The sequence below is a fragment of the Cetorhinus maximus genome, chromosome 15 (genome assembly GCF_964194155.1).
Source record: "Cetorhinus maximus chromosome 15, sCetMax3.hap1.1, whole genome shotgun sequence".
Lineage (NCBI taxonomy): Eukaryota > Metazoa > Chordata > Chondrichthyes > Lamniformes > Cetorhinidae > Cetorhinus > Cetorhinus maximus.
This window is the reverse complement of record NC_135893.1, coordinates 17,147,199-17,167,618: the sequence shown is the minus strand read 5'-3', so window position 1 is coordinate 17,167,618 and position 20,420 is coordinate 17,147,199. Positions and strand designations below refer to the sequence as shown.

Genomic DNA, 20,420 nt, shown 5'->3' with positions numbered 1-20,420 from the left:
GCATAGATTGTCAACTGAGTCAACAGTGGTGGCGATTAATCTCAGAATGCCTGGACTAGAGGGACATGATAGGATTAGGGAGAATTCCTTCCCGATTGTTAGCCAGTGACTCCTGCAAGTGGGCATCCGGTTTAGGCACGAACAGTCAAATAGCCTGGCAAAACGCCATCTACAACGCAACAATAACCTGCATTTATACAGCACAATTAATACAATAAAACATTTCAAGCCATTCACAGGACAGTAATTTCACCTGGAGATACATAATGAGGTATTAGGACAGGCCAAATTCTTGGTCAATGAGATGGGTTTTATGGAGTGTTATAAGAGGAGGTTTGGAAGGGAATTTGAGCCAAGGGTGCCTGAAGGTACAGCCACCAATGGTGCTGGTGAAGGAAATCAGGGATGAACAAGAGACCAGATTGAAGGAACACAGAGATTTAGGAGGGCTGTAGAACAGGAGGATGTTACAAAGATAGTTCATGGCCAAGGAAGGAGATTTAAACAAGAGTAAAATTTAAAATTTTAATCATTCAAACACAAAGAATTGTCAGTAGATCAAGATACCAAAGCAAAAATGGCAACACTGGAACTCCATGAGTCAGTGCCTATAGAAACAATGGGGAAAAGCAAATGGACAGAAGCATAACATTTACGAGAATGTATTCATATTACTACAAAATTGAACGTATTATTGCATGATCCTCCTTTGTGAATAAAAACAGAATCCAAAGCTGTGTTTTCCTTTTTGTCAACTTTATTGAAGATAATTTGTACAAAAGTTCAGACCAGCCTAGTCTTCATCCTCCTCCTCCTCTTCATCCTGATTGATCTGGAAGTACCGGAGCTCATAGCTCTCTTTGCTGTTTGCAACTACGCGAAGCCAGTCACGCAGGTTGTTTTTCTTGAGGTACTTCTTGGTGAGGTATTTCAGGTACCTGCAAAAAAGGGACAATCAGTTCAACACAGATCATCAAGGTTAACTGAGAGGTTAGCCCTCCTGACACTATCTTACTGCTAATCATCATTCCCCTAACCTCAAAAGATGAACACATCTCCCTCAGCCTAAAAGCTTTCAAAATCTGGACACTGCTTCCTTTTCAATTGTCCCACATTGACCCTTGATTCTTCAGGCCTTTCAATAATAAGGGACTACTTTTAATCTACCACACATGCACAATGAGTAAGCTTAGAGCGTATTACCATGAAACTTAAGGAGCCATTATATTTACCGTTAAGATTTTTCAAGCAAAATTGAACCCTCTTGTCTGGTCAGGCTCAGATTACTGAGGTATTTGTACTGAGGGACACAGATCAGGGAATAGGGTTTGTCTCAGCCAATTTAACTTAAAAACTATAAAAACAGATAGTAAGAGTTTCTATAAATGTTTTTAAAAAGAAACAAGGTAATAAAGTGAGTGTTGGTCCTATAGGAAGTGAGTTCTGGAGAACTGATAATGGAAAACAAGGAAATGGCATATGAATTGAAAAGGTATTTTGCATCACTCTTCACTATGGAGGATACAAGTAACATCCCAGATGCAGCTATAAATCAGGAAATGGGAGGGAGGGAGGAGCTCAGGGAAATTACAATCACCAGGGAAGTGGTACTGAGTAAACCTTTGGAGCTGTGGGCTGACAAGTCCCCGGGTCCTGATTGGCTTCATCCTAGGGTCTTAAGAGAAGTGGGTAGTGAGACAGTTAATGCATTGATTTTAACTTTCCGAAGCTCCCTAGATTCGGGGAAGGTCCCATTGGATTGTAAGATAGCAAATGTATTCTCTATTATTCAAAAAGGGAGACAAACAGCAGGAAACCACAGGCCAGTTAGCTCAACATCTGTCATAGGGAAAATGTTAGAAGCTATTATTAAAGGAGCTATAGCAGGGCACTTGGATAAGCTCAAGGTAATCAGGCAGAGTCAACATGATTTTGTGAAAGGAAATCATGTTTAACCAATTTATTGGAGTTCTTTGAGGAAGTAACATGTGATGTGGATAAAGAAGAACTGGTGGATGTACTATACTTAGATATCTAGAAGGCATTTGATAAAGTGCCACATCAAAGGTTATTGCATAAAATGAAAGCTCATAGTATAGGGGTTAACATATTGGAATTGATAGATGATTGGCTGGCTAACAGGAAGCAGAGAGTAGGCATAAATGGGTCTTTTTCAGGTTAGCAAGATGTAATGAGTGGTGTGTCACAGGGATCAGGCTGGGGCCTCAACTGTTAACAATTTATGTAAATTATTTGGATGAAGGGATGGTTGCCAAATTTGCAGATGACACAAAAATAGGTAGGAAAGTGAGTTGTGAAGAGGGGAAAAGGAGGCTACAAAAAAATCTAGATAGGTTAAGTGAGTGGGCAAAAATCTGGCAAATGAAGTATAATGTGGGAAAATGTGAAATTGTCTACTTTGGCAGGAAGAATAAAAGAGAAGCATATTATCTAAATGGTGAGAGATTGCAGAGCTCTGAGATGCAGAGGGAACTGGGTGTCTGTGCATGAATCGCAAAAGGCTAGTACGCAGGTACAGCAAGTAATTAAGAAAGCCAATAGAATGTTATCATTTGTTGCGAAGGGGAATTGAACACAAAAGTAGTGAGGTTATGCTTCAGTTATACAGGGCACTAGTGAGACCACATCTGGAGTGCTGTGTACAGTATTGGTCACCTTATTCAAAGGAAGGATGTAAATGCGTTGAAAGCAGTTCAGAGAAGGTTTAGCAGACTAATACCTGGAATGGGCGGGTTGTCTTATGAGGAAAGGCTGGACAGGCTGGGCTTGTATCTGCTGGAGCTTAGAAGGGCAAGAGGTGATTTGATTGAAAAATGTAAGATCTTTAGGGGTCTTGACAAGGTGGATGTGGAGGATTTTTTTCTTGTGGGAAAATCTAGAACTAGGGGTCACTGTTTAAAAATAAGTGGTCGCCCATTTAAAACAGAAATGAGGCGAAATTTTTCTTCTCAGAGGGCTGGGTGTCTTTGGAACTCTTCTTGAAAAGGTGGTGAAAGCAGAGTCTTTGAATATTTTTAAGGCAGAGGTGGATAGATTCTTGGTAAGCAAGGGGGTGCTAGGTTATCGGGGGTAGGCAGGATGCAGATTTGAGGTTACGATCAGATCAGCCATAGTCTTGTTGGATGGCGGGGCAGGCTCGAGGGGCCGAATGGCCTACTCCTGTTCCTTGTTCTTATGTAACTCAAATAACCCCTTAAAATTGCAGATGTGCTGTGCAAAACTGCTCTCCAATAGGGAAAGGGATGCCACTGAAATCAAATATTTGCTCTAACTCCTAAACACTTACGTTCCTCCTTCCCCCTTTTACACAGCCACAGCAAACCCAATGCAGTTCATGTTGATGTATTTTTGGTTGCACACGAACCTCCTCCTCCTCCCAATTCTCATTTATTCTATCAGCACATCTGTCTTTCCTTTCTCACTCATACTTATGTAGCTTCTCCTTAAATGCATCAATGCAGTATGCCTCAACTGTTCCTTATGACAGTAAGTTTCACATTCTAAACACTCAGGAGAAGAATTCCCTACTGAATTTTTCATATATTTATGGCCTCTAGTTCTAATCTTGCCCACAAGTGAAAACATGCGTACCCTATCAAACCCTTTTATAATCTCGAAGGCCCCCATCAGGGGTAACCCATTAGTCTTCTCTTTTCCAGAGAAAAGAGCCCCAGCCTTATCAATCTTTCGCAGTTCTGGTATAATTCTAGTAAATCCTTTATTGCACTTTTTCCAATGCCTTTATACCTGTTTTGTAAGATGCAGACCAGACCTATGCATAGTACTCCAAGTTTGGTCTAACCAGGCTCCATACAAGTTTAAGAAACAATTTTGTTTTTTAATTCTATCCTTCTAGAAATTAAACCCACCATTTTTATTTGCTTTTTCATGGCCTCATTAACCTGCATCAGAACTTTGTGATTTGTGTATCTGCACCCCCAGATCCTTCTGTTCCTCTACTCCCTTTAGGCACTTATTTTCCAAGAAGTATTTGGCTGCTTCTTTCAACCTACCAAAATGAGCTACCTCACACTATCTACACTGAATGAAAGCTAAATACCACGGATGCTGGAAATCTGAAATAAAAAAAAGTGCTGGAAAAATTCAGCAGATCTGGCAGCATCTGTGAAGAGAAACAGAGTTAACACTGAGTTTGTATGACTCTTCAGAGCATCTATACTGAAGTTCATTTACCAATTACACACCATTCTGCAAGTTTATTAATGCCTTTCTAGATTTTGTCAGTCCCCTTCTGTATTAATTGCACCCCCTAATTTGGGCTATTTTACACATTTTGAAATTGTGCTTCCAATTCTAGAGTCCAAATTATTTATGTAAACGGTGAACAGTAGTCCCAGCACTGATCCTGTGGAACACCACTTCCCACCTTTTGCCAGTCCAAGTAGCCAACTTTAAGCCATACTGTTTAACTGAATGGGTACTATCAGAGATCTGAAAGACTTGATATATTAGAGAGGTGGTGTTCGGAAAGGAACCTATTCCTGTAACACATCACACACACTCCAGCTTCCCTTGCCTCTGACTCACCTCTTTGAGAATGGAACTTCAGAGGTAACAGTGATCTTACTCTTGTTCCTCTCAATGGTTACCACATTGCCCAGGTTCCCAGCTTTACCATTCACTTTGATACGTTCCTGCAGGAACTGCTCCTGTAAGAAGAACAATTATGAGTTTTGGTAAGTTTTTAATCCTATGTGCACGGATGGGGGGCATTATACCATTGTTTTAATAAGATCATCACAGTCACCAAATGGGGAAGAATGCCCGGTGTATCAATGAGCCATTCAGACACTGCAATGAAGCCAGGGGGTATATCAGCTGGGATTCTCACTAAATGAGCCTTGATAGAAAGCAGGCAGGTGCTAGGGCTGGGTAAAGTCTGAATGGGGCTTGGCTATGATACCCGCCCCAGCCTGGTCCAGCAGCTGGCTAGCACTGTGCCCAGGCATGTGAACTGGGGAAAGTGCCAGTACCTGAACAGCCACAAGGGATCTTCAGCTTCAAAACAAGACAACAGAACTGTAATTAAACAATTTGCCATTTTATCACAGAACTCCTGGTATTTGCAGAACTAAATCAGGCAACAGACCCAATTAGAAAATACACTGTAAAGCAACCCCACATTCAGCACTATCAACTCAACAGATTTGGGAGAAGAGATACTAACAAAGCCAGCACCTGATGATAACGACATCGAGCACTGGCACAATAACAGTATCACAGATGGTAGGTGAAGGTGCAAGCCTGTCCTCAACTCATGTCAGTCTAAGCCACACGAAGCAACGCTGTCACTAGAAATTGAGTGAAACGTGTGGAATATTTGTTTCTTTCTCTGTGAAATGGCTTTACGTTAAAGGCATTGTATAAATGTAAACAGCTGTTCCGGTGTCCATTTGGATTATGAAACAACAGCCAGTTCAAGAATTAGATGCCAAATCTTACACTAGGACGAAATACAGAAAGCTAAAGGTCAGTCAGTGCTGGTGGGAGTGACGAATGAAGAGCAAAGAGTAGGAGCAGGAATAGGTCAAAAGGCCCCACGAGCCTGTTCCGCTACAGAATAAGATCATAGCTAACCTTCTACATCAACTCCACTTTCCTACCCCACGCCCATTAAGAATATCACAAGGAAAGATAGCACATTAAACAATGCTGCCACGCATGTGGTTTTCCGCGGTAACATTGCCGTCGTTGCAATGTCTCCCAGTGAAATGAGGGCAAAGGGTAAGAGCAGGGGGAGACAGAATATAAGCAGACCATCCTGAGCAATTGTCACCAAGCAGTCATCCAGATGGATCACTGGCAATCTATGAGCAGACTAGTTATCTTTCTTCTCAACAGCAGAAACAAGGATAACTTATCTTCGAAAAAATATATAGATAAACTCAAATCTAGCTTCTTCAGCAGCAGTGTTCAGTTAAATCATCCTGTGTTAGGCAGCCAATTGGACATGACACAGGTTTAATGAGTTTGGAATTTGAGATCATTGCTGCTGTACATCAACACTGTCATCACAGCATCCATTTATATCTTGAGTAATCCTGTTGATTTTGCTTCAGCTAGCTTGCCTGGCAAAGTATTCTGAACATTTACCACTCTTGTTTCTGAATCTCCCATCATCTGGCTACATGGCTGATAACTTTGGTTTTTGATGGTTCATCTGCTACAAATGCATTGTTCCACCCCTTAATTAGCATCAAACCATTGGGGAAAAAAAGCTGCACTTCTGACCTACACCAGAAGAGATCAGGGTTAACTAGGTGACTCAGATAATGAGCGAAAAACATCAACTCCAAGTCCACACCCCAGCACTGCTCTCCCTCACCTTGAGCATAAAGGTCCACTAAATTAAAACCCTGACTTTAGAAATAGGATTTTAGACAAACAAAGACATGTGCAACTGTCAAACCCTTTCTCACTAAATGAGACAGGAAAGCAGAACCCTCCACTGTACAGGACAGCTCTTGTAGCCAAACCACCAAAAGCACTCAGTAAAATGTTTCTCAGGTGACACACCAGTAGATAAATGCACACGTGTAGCACAGGCCAGGAAAGTCTTAAATTCAATGGGTGGTCCTCCTTCATGTGAGCTGTAGCTCAAGCCCAGCTGGAACATAGCAAGGGGGATCAGGACTCACTCCTAACATCGAGGACTCTGCCAGAAAAGGCACATGCATTTAAAGTCACCGAGTTGCCCAGGCTTACAGGGCTAGGTTGGATACTCCTGATTCAGGGTCACATGAGGGAGGGAGAGGAAACCAGACATCAGCTGACTTGATCATCAATGTGATCTCAAAATTAGCCAAAATGCATCTCACCTGGTCTTTACTATAGTCTGCTGCTGCAGACACAGGACATGTACAGCCCAGCACACCTCAAGCAAATGTGCGCACACAGACGAAGGAAGGCACCAAAGGATCACACAAAGCTCCAAGGGATCAACTCCAGGCTGCACTGACACAAACCACCTCAAAATCACATCTATGCACCACAGAAATACCACTTTAGGACAGAAGACAGGCAACAAACACAAGGGAAACCTTTCTATCATGCTTACATTTGGACCCACAAACTATATTCAGGTCTAACCATTTGGAGGTACAGTCTCTTGCTGAAGTTCCTCCATTTACACTGAATACTGAACCTAAGTGAAATAAACTACTGCCCCATCTCAAACACCTTGGTTGGCCCTTTTCAAAAGTCCTTAAATATTTTGCCACCTCCCAGATCAGACAACTTCTCCACAGCTCCTCCTTTGAAACCCTCCAAACCGCAAAGGTAGCAATACAGAGCTAAGCAAGATCAAAAATGACATTCTATGACTGTGATACATTACTGTCCTCCTTCCAGCCTTTGACACGATCCATCAAACCAACCTCCTCCAACATCCATTCTACCCACACTTGATTCCACTCTCACGTACCTGATCTCAGCAATAAAATCACTAATGACATCTCTTCTCACCTAGCAGAGTCACCATGGGAACCCTCAAGGAATTATCCATGGCCTTGTCCTCTTCCTCATTACATGCCATGGTGACTTCAAACGTCAGAGAGTCAGTTTCCACGTGTACGCTGCTGGTACACAGCTCTACTTCACATCCTCCACTGTCTCAGTGTTGTTACAAATCATGTCCAACATCCAGCCTTGGATAAGCCATAGCTTTCCCTAGATAAATACTGGCAAGACCGGAGCCACTGTATACGGCCCCCAACACAAGCAACGCAACGGTACCTCGCACTCCACCTCCTCTCCAAGCCCTGCTGCAGGTCAAACCAGGCTGTTTGCAACCTCAGCAACCCATTCTACCCTGAGCTAAACATTCAAGTGAATACCTTCTCCATCGCAAAGTAACTGATTCCACATCCATAACATTGCCAACACACACATCTATGTCGAAACCTTCATTCTACACCCATGTCACCTCCAAACTTGGCTAATCAAATACTCCTATAGCCAACTTCCCATTTTCCATCATCCAAAAATACTCTGCTGTCGCTATTCTATCCCGCACCCATCACTGACCTAGCACCTCAAATTTTACTGTTTAATTTTCCTGTTTAAATCGCTTCATGGTCTTGCTCTATAAACCTCCTCCTTTCACCCTAGGTTCCACACGGACACTGCCTCTCCTCCTCACTAAACACTCTGGACTAAGTTATTGCTCATCCTCTTAATCTTGCTCTGGGGAAGAAGCATATGGCGCTCCCAACTCACCAGGTACAGTAGCATAGTTACTGGATTAGTAACCCAGAGGCCTGCACTAATGAGTTCAAACCCCACCCTGGCACTGGGAAACTTAAATTCAGTTAATGAAATGAACTGGAATAACAGTGTCAGTAACGGTGACCATGATACAACCACATTGCTGTAAAAACCCATCTGGTTCACGAATGTGCTTCAGGAAAGGAAATCCACTGTCTTTACCTGGTCTGTATATAACCCTAGACTCACAGCACCATGCTTGACTCTTAACTGCCCTCTGAAATGGTCTAGCAAGCCACTCAGTTCACAAGAACTCCACCACTAGCAAGACCCCATTACAGAATCGATACTACGGCTGCAGTACAGAACAACTCACCAAGGCTTCTTCAACAGCATCTTCCAAATCCCTGCAAGTGCATGGGGACAGCATCACCTCCAAGACATACATCACCCTGACTTAAATATACTACTGTTCCTTCATTGTCAATGGGTCAAAATCCTGGAACTCCTCACCTAACAACATTGAGTGTACTTTCACTGCACATATTGCAGTTGTTCAAGAAGGCAGCTTAAGAAGCCATAACCATGAAATACAATTGTCACAGCATAGAGAAGAATTCTGATTTCACAGGGGTGCCCAATACCTGTTCCTCTGCAGATCCCAAAAACAGAGGTCAGTGCGAAGAGAAACAAGTGCCTCTTTTCACTTGGAACATAGGACCAGAGTCAAACTAGCAAAGGAAAATAAATATGAGGCGGGGTTACCTGAAAGTTGCAGGTATCCCATGGATCAATACCATCCCAGAGCTCCAGGGGTAATATGAAATGTTCTTTTTAACCAAATTTCATGTCACTTCTTCAATTCAGCTTCTCTCATCTACCATAATTTACAGCTGGAAAAGCAAAGACTTTTTCAGGTGTTCCACTGGGAGTATCTCCACTTAAGCCAGTGTTCTAACAGATCAATTACCTGGTCAGATCCAGCCAAGTTTTCCTGCCTCCACTCACTTAGCCATAGTGGGCATAACTGCATCTATACTGCCAGAAAGCACACAATGACCATATACATTAAGGTGGTGGGGATTTGATTACCACAGAGTTGGTTAATTTCTATAGTTACAGACAGAAGTTAAACTCAAGGCACAAAGTTTCAGATTGTGCTGTTCACTTACATAGGCTTCTGAGAAGTGTCTAACACAGAAACAAGAGTGCTTTAGTGTCTAAATATCAGAGGGCAATTCATCGAGCTTATTAAAAAATCAAAATGTCAGTACATGTATCTGCAGCTATTGTGTGATCTGTTAAAGAACATGAGCTCCTTAACCTGGCTGCATGCAAATTCTTGCATACAAGACAGACACAACCTGTTAGTGTCAACTCCTCAAAAGATCTGAAAACTAACAGGAACACAAACTTAATTTCTATCAGACCTCAACACTCCCAGGTGTATGGTTAGACTACGACAACACTTTGGAAAATAGCATTTAACATTACATGGGGAAATTTTCACGTTACATCTACTTGAATTGCGAGGAATACCCATCAATATAATCATATAGGTTTTTGTTGCTCCAAATATGATTGTGCCCTTAAATAATCTTACGTTATGTAAAGACACTGGTGGTAATTGTGCAGTGAGCATTAAAAGGTATCGAAGGAGAACTGCACTACAAATGGAAAGCATGTTGGATAGAGCATGCTTTCTCACAGCATATTGGTGCTAAGACACTATATATACCTTGTGACAACACTGCGTGAATTAAACTGTTATTTCAACAAATATTCTGCAGCCAGCCATACAGGCCTGTCACCTGGAGGCATTTTTTTTATATACCAATGCTGAAATACAATCAGATTGATAAGCAACATCACATACCATCACTAAGTGGTTACCTCGCTATAGTACAAGTTCCAGAACAACAAAGGTGAACAGAAAGCAGTACCATATGGGGATTTGATATACTGTCACATTACACCTCACCACAGCCTTAGGACACATAACCACAATTACAGCCAGTATATACCACACTATGTCGCCATGTCTACTGTGCCTCCTCTGCCCATTATGGATTGGCCAGAGAGAAGCTAGGAGTATTGCCAACTTACCTAGAGATGCCAGAGTCTCGCTGCATTCAAGTACAAAAGGAGGGTTATTCTCCACTCAGGTTTAATTTATTGAAAAGGTACAAGAAAACACTAAGCAAACTTACAAAATTGGAGGCGTCCATGATGCCATCTTCCACTGGATGTGTGCAGTCCAAGGTAAACTTCAGCACCTGCTTCTTCTTCTTGCCTCGCGTCTGAAGCTTCTTCTGCAAAGCAAAAGCGAAGACAGATGGGGTGCGGTGGTGGGGAAGAAACATTAGTGAGATGCACAAAGCCAACAATTCACATACTGGTTTATACGGTACCGCAGTCCTGAATCATGGAAAATAACCTACAAAACACCACCATTTCCAGCAGGTCACAACCGCAGCTACAATTAAATTGTCAAATGATTCAGCTTGCTGGTCCTTGGGGAATGTAGGGAACCTTGTCATTAAATATACAGTGCTTGATTTAAAAGAGCGTGTATGTATCAATGATGCTGGTACAGTGGCAGCTGTAATTTTCAAGGCAGGTTACTGACCACAGCAAGACTATGCTGCACACGTGCATCCCCCAGAACGAGGGGTTTGATTTGAAAAGGGCAGTGACACAAGAAAGGTTAATGATCACAGTTTGCATTGCATCTGATGGCAGCAAACACAACCTGAGGACAACTATCTACAGACGAAAGATGCACCACACTCCTGGAATCTGCACATAGCAATTCACCAAATACATGCAGGAGCACCAAGCTACATCTGTTAATTGTACTCATGGTGTCAAGTTGGAATATCATGGGCTCGAGCCACACTCCAGGGCCACTGCACATGATTTAGTTTGACATTTTAATGCAGTACTGAGGTGAGACAGTAAACTGAAGCTACATCTACCATGCAGTTGGACAATGAGTTCTACATCCTGGCCAACACCAGATTAACTGGTAATGTGTCTCAACTGGTGTTTGTGGGAGCACTGTGAATTTAGAGTCTGCATCGTATTCAGGTATGGATTCAACTGCCGCTGGTGCAGGACAATGGGCTAACCTTAAAACCGGAACCAAACCATTCAGGAAAGAGGTTAAGAAGTACTTCCACACACAAAACAGATGCCAGCTCAATTAATCTTATATTTGAAATTGATACATTTTCACAAGCCAGGGATATTAAGAGATGAGCCAATGACCTCCTTCCTATTGCACTATAATAACTATGAAGCCAATGCAGTTGGATGGAGCTAGGATACAAAGCAGCCACGATTTCACTGAATGGCAGGACTGCTCTAGAGTGAATTGCATCCTCCTCTTCTAATGATATAAAAGCCTGGAAGGGGGAAGGCAGGATATTGGGGGAGGGGCATCACGGTCGACCCCAAACCTATCTGGGTACCATCCAGCTTTGGCATGGGTGAAACTGGGCGGTAATTAGGGTCAAAAGCTGAAAGTGTCATTCGGCAGCCACACATTATAGATCAGCCCCAAATGGCTGGGATTTGCAGCAACATGTGGAGGATTTAATTAGAAAGTGTTGAGAAACGCAGCTCAGTGACACGGACGGCGTTTCGAGTCTGAAAGCCAGGGACGGGGTCGAAACTGCCGTTAAAGTTTCAGGAGAATCTATTTTATATTTTTATTGATTTTTAAATGGATTTTTTAAAGTTTCAACAAAGTTTGCCAAACACGTGCAGCACAAACAGGCCAATGTCGGACCAGTGTCTGCACCCGGGGGTGGGGGAACGGATCGTCCAGAACTAGCCCCACAGGCAGTAAGCGGTGCTGAAGCCTCGGCCCCGCGGTTGCAGAGCCTGAAGCCCGTTCCCCACACTCACCGACTCCCACCCGAGGCCGCGGCCTACCGCTCAGGCCTGCGCCTCGCCGGCTTCCCCTACAGGCTGTCAGCGGCGGGAGGACAAGGGCCGGCCACTGCTCATATATCCCCCATGAAAGGGCCCAGGCTCTACTGATTCGAGGGCCGGCAGAAGCCACGCGGTCCCCATACAGGGAATGGGTATTCGCGGCACGGCCGCGGACTCACCGCTGGAGCCATGTCTGCACAAGATGGCGGAGCGAAAGAGAGAGAGAGGCGGCGCCGCACCTGCGCATCACATCGTCGGCCGTCGCTCCCAGGCACCGCCAATCAGGGTGTAGAAAAGGCGCATGCGCGTTGCGATGTTGAAAAGAACCAATCATGTCGCAGATTTACCAGCACAACGACAGAGTCGCCAATCGCAGGAAAGAGACTGCGCTTGCGCATTGTTACACGAGAAACGCCAATCACAGACAAATATTGTGCCTGTGTCTTCTCTTCCCCCCCCCCCTCATCGTATCAATTGGCGGGGCGGGGCCGAGGGAAATCCATCTTTCCGTCATCCATTCTTAAGACTGCCTTTAAAGAAACAGGCACCGAAGACACAGAATGATACAACAGTAGGAGGCCATTCAGCCCATCGATGCCTGTAGAAAAGCAAAATACTGCAGATGTTAAAAAACTGAAACAAAAAGAGAAAATGCTGGAAATGCTCAGCAAGTCTGGCAGCATCTGCGGACAGAGAAACAGAGTTAACGTTTCAGGTCAATGACCTTTAGAACCAGTGCCTGGGCCGGGCCTTTGAGCTGTCCAAATAATATCACTCCCTTTCCTCATAGCCCTGCAAAACTTTCCAATTCAAGCATTTACCCAATTCTCTTTTGAAAGTTATTATTCAATCTGCTTCACGCCACGTCCAGGCAGTGCATTCCAGATCACAGCAACTCGCTATATAAAAATATTCTGATCATATCGTCTCTGGTTCTTTGCCAATTATCTTAAATCTGTGTCCTCTGGCTACTGACTCTTTTGTCACTGGAAACAGTTTCTCTTATTTCTTCTATCAATACACTCAAATGCATAAAACTTCGAAGGTGCAAGTTGCAGTATGCCTATGGCAACCCATATAACAACGATGGGCATTTATATAGTACTTTTAATGTAGAATAACATTCCAAGGTGATTCGCAGGAGCGTAATCAGAAAAATTGCCTTTGAGCCAATGGAGGAGCTATTAGGGCAAGTAATTAAAGTCTCATCAAAGAGGCAGGTTTTAAGGATGGACTCAAAGAAGGGGACAGTGAAGCGATGCAGACAAGTCCTAGATCTAGCCAGATGGCTGAAGGCATGGTCTCGAATAGCAAGATAAAGGAAGCAATAGGTGTGCAAGAGGTCAGAATTGGAAGAATGCAGAGTTCTCAATGAGCTGTGGGACTGAGTGGGTGTACGGCTGCACAGCAATCCTGAACATACCTCACAGGTGCATCAAAAGAGGTTGTGCACATACAACATTCCCTAAGATGCACGCTTGCTTGGCCACACAACATTCCCTAAAATGCACGCTTGCTTGGCCACACAGCAATCTTAAATGGACCTCACGGTGCAACAAACAGGCTGGCCACAACAAAGTGAAATAGGAGGGAAAATTGGCTGCAGTAGTTACAGATAAGGAGGGATGCTATCATGGAGGCATCTGAGCATAAGTTTTTCTATTTGAGATGTGGGAGACTGAAGCCAATGTAGATCAGCAATCACAGGGGTAAGGGGTGAAAGGGACTTGGTGCAATTTAGGATATGGGCAGCAGAGTTTTGGGTGGAAGGTGGGAGATGGGAGGCTGGTCAGAGCAGCATTGGAATAGTCAAGACTGAAGGTAGCAAAGACATGAAAGAATGTTTCAGGGCTAAGGCAGGGGCGGAGACAGGTGATGTTATGAAAATTGAAGTAGGAGGTCTTTCTAATGGAGCAGATATGTGTTTGGAAGCTCAGCTCAGGATCAAATATAACGCCAAGGCTGTGAACTGTCTGGTTCAGCCTGAGGAAATGTCTAGGAATTTGGTTGGAATTATCCAGGACTAAATGTTGGACAAGCAGTCTGACAATACAGAGGCATGGCAGGGGTTGAAAGAGGTGGTGATGAGGTAGTGCTGGGTATTGTCTGAATAACTGTTGAACCTGACTTAATGACTCCACAAGAAGTTGCAAAGGGGTAGCATATAGATGATAAATAGGAGGGAGGGCAAGGATATATCCTTGGGGAACTCAAGAGGTAACAGTGCAGGAGCAGGAAGAGAAGTAATTGCAGGAGATTCCCTGGCTCCAATTGGATTGATAATGATGGAGCCAGCCAGGGGCAGTCCCATCCATCCAGCTGGATGACACTGGAGGGGCACTGGAGGAGGAAAGCGTGGTCAGTATGTCAGAGGCTGTAGACAAATCATGAAGGATGAAGACAGACAGTTTACTATGGTCATTGTCACATTGGATGAATTTTGTGGCTCTGATTAGTGTCTTTTCAGTGTTGTGACAGGGGTGGAAATAAGATTAGAGTTGCAGGAAAGAAGCTCAAGACAAGGAGAATAAAGTGAAATAAAAGAGAACAATTTCTCCACATTTACCATAATTTCTGCCGCATCAGTGCACTGAAATAAAACGCACAAGGGAGAAACCAGAAGGCTATGTCCCAGCCCAGTCCCCAGCCTCCTGATAATACAGGAGCCTCCCAGTGAAGGACACAAGTTCATGGGGCCCTGACGTCAATGGGCAGCTGTTTTCTAAAAGAGCTCAGAGATTTCTCTCATACCAGCCCAAGGCCAGAGAGACAGAACCAAGGTAAGGAGAGCACAGCCGACTCCCAGATAACATCTCCAGTTCCTCTTATTAAAATCACTTTAATGTCTGGTGTTGTTAAAAGACGTGCAGTCACAGGATCTGCTGTGTGGTGCGAGGTGAAGAGGGGACTGCTGAATACAACTTCAGTTTGTGATGTTTATACCTGGTTGAGGATGTCTTTTTTCATTGAGCCTGCTCTTTTTTTTTGAATATAGCACAGTAAAAATATTGCTGTGAAAAATAAGGTTCACAAGTATTTTACAAAAGTTGCAACAGGAGTCAGATATTGATTTAATTTCAATTTCATATAAAAGATTTTTTCAACAAGAGTTTGTACTTGTTGCACAGTGACTATAAGTTTTTATGTCTGGACCGGTGTGTTTTAGAATATTACAATTAATAAAACACATCTTATGTTCAGAGTGATATTTATGAAACGGCTTGATAAATAAACTATCAGAACATGCTGAAATGATTAGATTTTAATTTTATACTTTATAATCCAGATAACTTTTAAAAGATAATTCACACTTTTTAAAAGAGCTGACATTTCCATGATATGTGAAAAATTACATTGGTGCACACTTTCTGCCAACCTTTTCCATTAGAAGTTCCTATGTCCATATCTATATGGAAAGTGCCTATGTAAGGAGTCACATTGTAATGATACCCTCCCACCAATGAAGGTGCTGCAATGTCACCATTGTTAGGAGGAGTGATTACAGCAGGAGAAGCTTATAAAGGCAATTTCCATTTTAAATATTGATATAGGAATTTATAATGAAAATATAAAAACAAAGACTAAGTGTATGACTTCAGATGGGGACTGAGTGACATAGAATTTACAGCAGGGAAACAGACCATTCAGTCCAACAAGTCCCTGCCAGTTTTCCACACAAGCCTCTGATCACCCATCTTTTTCTCACCCTATCAGCATGCTCTTCCATTCTTCTCTTCCTCATGTGATTATCTAGCTTTCCCTTAAATCCATCTATGCTATTTGCCTCAATCAGTCCTTGTGGTAGCGAGTTCCACATTCTATCTACACTTTGAGTGAAGAGGTTTCTCTTGAATTCCTTAGTAGATTTATTAGTGACTATCCTATATTTATGGCCCCTAGATCTGGATTCCTCACTATTGGAAACATTCTCTCCACATCTACCCTTTCGAACTCTTTAATAATTTTACAAGCTTCTATCAAATCAATCCTCAGTCTTCTCTTTTCTAGAGGAAAGAGCCCGGCCCATTCAGTCGTTCCTGATAAGTATATCCTCAGTTCCGCTATAATCCCAGTGAATATTGCATTTTCTCCAGTGCCTCTGCATCTTTGTTATAATATGGAGACCAGAACCATTCACAGTAATCCAAGTGTGGTTGAACAGTATTCTAAATCTGAAATACTCCAATTTCTCCCATCCTCTAACCATATATCATGGGAAGTCAATGCTTGATCTTGACTCCCTGTGTGCATCTCCATGGGAGATAAACAAGTTTTAAATATAAATGCACACTGACTCAGCAAATAAATATACTACCTAGTGTGGTACTAAGCCATCCAACCCAGGAAGGGCCCAGGAACAGCTATGTTTTATTTAATCTTAGCTAGAATGGTGGGATGGGTGTAACAATTGACAGCCTCCCTGGGTTAGACAAGTCTCTGCCTCTTGTTACTTATCCACTGACCCCTGTTGGAAAGCAAGTGTGTGGCCATTTGGTGATTTTAGGGTCAGGGCTGTTTGTGTTGTCCCCTTTCCCACTTGAAAACATTGCCTACCAAACTGTCATTGTCTAACTTCAACATGAAGGAAGGTGACTGTGAGCCTCAGCAAGGAGCTGGAATCTCCACTGCCCTACCCAAAGCCCACTCATATAGGATAGTGCCATGTGGAGAGGAGCAGTGTAGGGGAGAGATCAGGTCTAGAGGAGGGTTAGATGTAGGACAGAATCTGACATGGGGAGGGTTGGGTTTAGGAAAGGTTTGGGTATAGGATGGAGCAGGATGTGTTTGGGTGTAGGAGAGGGTTGGGTGTAAGGGAGAGTTCAGGTGCAGAATGGGGTCGGGTGTAGGGTAGGGTTGGGTGTAGGGGCTAGATGTTGGATGTGTTCAGGTGTAGGATGGGGTCAGGTATGGGGAGTTGGGTGTAGGATAGAGCTGAATGTAGGATGTGTTTGGGTGTAGGTGACGATTGTGTATAGGGTGGGGTTGGGTGCAGGGGAGAGTTGGGTGTAGGGGAGAGTTGGGTGTCGGGGAGGATGGGGCCAGATGTTGGATGTGTTTGGGTGTAGTATGGGGTCGGGTATGGGGAGGTTGGATGTAGGGTAGATTTGGGTATAGGATGAGGCTGCATGTAGGATGGGGTTGGGTGTAGGGGTGTTTTGGGTGTAGGGGAGGGTTGGGTGTAGGAGAGGATTGGGTGTTGGGGTGGGTTGTGTGTCAGGGTGGGTTGGGTCTTGGGGAGGGCTGAGCCTTGCAGAGGGCTGGGGGTAGGGGAGGGTTGGGTAAAGGATGGGGCTGGATATAGGATGTGTTCGGGTGTAGGATGGGGCTGGATCTAGGATGGGGCTGAATCTAGGATGGGGTTGGATCTAGGATGGGGTTGAGTCTTGGGGAAGGTTGGGTGTAGGGTAGGGCTGGGTGTAGGGGAAGGTTGGGTAAAGAATGGGGCTAGATGTAGGATGTGTTTGGGTTTAGAATGGGGTCGGGTGTAAGATGGGGTTGGGTCTAGAGCCAGGCTGGGTATCGAGGGAGGATGGGCAATTGACTATTTCTGTCTTCTTTGTTTTGAGACAGTGAGTGGTCGTGGTAATTTCCTGTTGCTGATGTCTGGTGGAATATTCTCTCCTTTGGATAACCTGTATGATTTGGACAATGCAAACTGCCATCCTCTGGTCTGCCATCTCTGCTACGAGCAGTACGAACACCCCTGCCTCCTGGACTGCTACCACACCTTCTGTGCCACCTGTCTGCGGGGCAGAGCTGCAGATGGACGTCTTTCCTGCCCCCTCTGTGGGTAAGAAACTTGAAAATGCTATCACAATTCAGAAACAGTTCCATTTCAAATGCAATTTGCACTTCTCCTGAAATATGCTATGAATACTTTGTCCCATGTGCCACTGAAAGAAAGTCTTGCATTTATGTAATGCCTTTCATACCCTTAGGATGTCAAGGCCTTTTACAGCTTATAGGTACTTTTGAAATGTAGTCACAGTAGGTTTGAAGGTCCCACAAACAGCAATGGGATAATGACCAGACAATTTATCTATAGTGAGGGATCAATATTGGCCAGGACACTAGGGAGAACTACCCTGCTCTTCTTCAGAATAGAGTGTGGGATCTTTTACATTCATCTCAGGCCCACAGTCAGGGCTTTGATTTAATGTCTCATCTGAAAGATGGCACCTTGGACAGACAGTGCTGCTCTCCCTCAGTACTGCACTGGAGCATCAGCCTGGATAATGTGCTCAAGTCTCTAGAACAGGCCTTCTATCATCTTCTCATTCAGAGACCAGAGTGCTGCCATTGAGCCAAGGAGGGTCCTTGGGTCGTGGACCCACTCAGTCATAGAGGAGAGGAGGGTCAGAGACTTGATCCCGAATTGCACCACAATGCAGCAGTGAGATGGGGTGGGGGCTACAATCAATCCAGGCACCTTAGGGCTAGGGAAGAACTAAGAAGAATTGGCCAGAGGTTCTCATCTTGATCCAGTGATCCTGGTTGGCAGGGGTCCGGAATGGGCACATTTGGAACCGCCGGTGATCTTCCGCAGGCTGCCAATTGCCAGCGGCCCTCTGGGGGCAATTTTAACTTAATGGGTCAGGCAGGAACCCAGGAGAGCCTGTTATAATCTCCGTTCAACATCAACTGGTGGAGAGTAAAATGGAGGCAAACTATAAGTAGTTTTACACCCGATCCTGTCAGTTTTTTTTTCATGGGGAGGTCAGGGCAGTGTCTATGTTCACACTGGGGGTGAGGCACAGGAGGGGGATGCCTGGTAAACAGCACCTTCAGGAGATAAAAGCAAAATACTGCGGATGCTGGAAATCTGGAAACAGAAACAGTTAACGTTTCGAGTCCTTATGACTCTTCCTATCTCTGAAGAAGAATCATAAGAGTCTCTCTCTCTCCACAGATGCTGTTAGACCTGCTGAGTTTTTCCAGCAATTTCTGTTGTTGTTGCCTTCAGGAGAGGGGTGGGGATAAAGCCACACTCCCCCCCACCCCCGTTACATTGACATGATCCGGCCGGTCTCAGAAGGATCAGGCGGTCGTCAGCATCACTCACATTGTCAAACAGCTGCACAATAGGAGCCGGGCTACTTTTAGACGGCTCGGAATGCGAGGGCGAGCCAGCTTCACCAGGGAGAGATAGCAGAGGCATCCAATCCCCATGGCACCGAGCAAAGGCTCTGCTCATTTCACAGCCCAGTCCAATGTAGCACCGGCCAATGAAGGGACAGTCCCGTCCACCACCAACTCCCCAGACCCCATCCCACCCACCCCCCAAATATAAACAGAAACAAAATGTTTGTTTTCTCAGGCTCCTCCCGGTGTTTGTATCTGTTGGATGGCGACCCGGTGTGACATTTACGAGGTGATCTGATCCTCCAGTCAATTCTTAATTTTAGATTTGACATTGCGAAAATCTAAACACATGGGATAAAAACAAATACACACAGACACACACACGTCTGTGATCGGACCATTCATCCCGGGGATTGCAGGGGCTTTTCTCCTCCCAAACAAAAATTCCGAAGCAGCGTTAAATTGATTATTGACTTGACGATGAATGTTACAATGAGGCTGTGTGTGTGGTGGGGGGTGGGGGGCAGTCAGGAAAGTCAGGGAGCTTGAGGCCAGGAGTTGAGCCAGTGTGGCCCCTTTCCCGTGAAATGCAAACCCCCTCCCAGGTGACCGACTGTGCCTGTGCCTTTTTTAGTCGCTCCGCTGCCTCCCTCCCCATCCTGATGTACAATTTGTCCCTGTGAGGTTCTCCACTAACCACTCAATAATCCAGCACTGTCCGGTATTCAGGACATTTCAAGGTGGGGGCGGGTGGGGGGAGGTGGGGGGAGCTGGAGAGCAGAGTTAGGGAGGAGGTCATGCGAGACACAACCTGGATGACTCAGTGCATAGAGGATCAGACATGAGGCTGGATAAAACTGACGATCACAGGTGAGAGTTCCCATTTACTTCTGCGTCTTACATCCTGCTTTGTAGATTGTTGAGCTGGCGGCTGTGCGGGGTGGTTGTTTAACGGTGGTTAGTCAGACAGTGAGCAGGATGAGGTTTGTTCACATGGTAGAGGAACGGGGGTCGTACAGCTGGATTTTGGGCATCTTTGAGAGTCATAGAATTATACAGCACAGAAACAGGCCCTTCAGCCCATCGTGTCCCTGCCGGCTATCAAGCACCTAACTATTCTAATCCCTTGTTCCAGCACTTGGCTCGTAGCC

The 20,420-nt window shown here is 44.5% G+C and overlaps 2 protein-coding genes across 4 annotated transcripts in view; one reads left to right on the top strand and one right to left on the bottom strand.

The window, feature by feature from the left end:
• Positions 1 to 735: 735 nt before the first annotated feature.
• On the bottom strand, positions 736 to 12,482 carry rpl22 (ribosomal protein L22). Its single transcript, XM_078557929.1, has 4 exons — positions 12,366 to 12,482; positions 10,458 to 10,559; positions 4,570 to 4,691; positions 736 to 938 (listed from the first exon to the last, which is right to left on the bottom strand). The coding sequence occupies exons 1-4, from the start codon at positions 12,375 to 12,377 to the stop codon at positions 794 to 796; spliced, it is 381 nt and encodes a 126-aa protein (XP_078414055.1). The 5' UTR covers positions 12,378 to 12,482; the 3' UTR covers positions 736 to 793.
• Positions 12,483 to 14,921: 2,439 nt separating this feature from the next.
• rnf207b (ring finger protein 207b) overlaps positions 14,922 to 20,420 on the top strand; it is a 40,706-nt gene continuing 35,207 nt past the window's right edge. The window contains exons 1-2 of one of the 3 annotated variants that reach the window (XM_078557925.1): positions 14,922 to 14,966; positions 17,754 to 17,977. In XM_078557925.1, coding sequence (XP_078414051.1) covers positions 17,787 to 17,977 — 191 coding nt within the window. In that variant the 5' untranslated portion in view covers positions 14,922 to 14,966; positions 17,754 to 17,786. Of the gene's footprint in view, positions 14,967 to 17,753; positions 17,978 to 20,014; positions 20,140 to 20,420 lie in introns of those variants that run through there. The other 2 variants (XM_078557926.1, XM_078557928.1) reach the window with 2 other exon arrangements.

Coding starts and splice junctions, on each gene's coding strand:
- rpl22 (XM_078557929.1), bottom strand. Junction 4,692..10,457: donor TCATGGACGCCTCCAATTTT/GTAAGTTTGCTT, acceptor TTCTTCTTACAG/GAGCAGTTCCTGCAGGAACG. Junction 939..4,569: donor GAAGTTCCATTCTCAAAGAG/GTGAGTCAGAGG, acceptor CCTTTTTTGCAG/GTACCTGAAATACCTCACCA.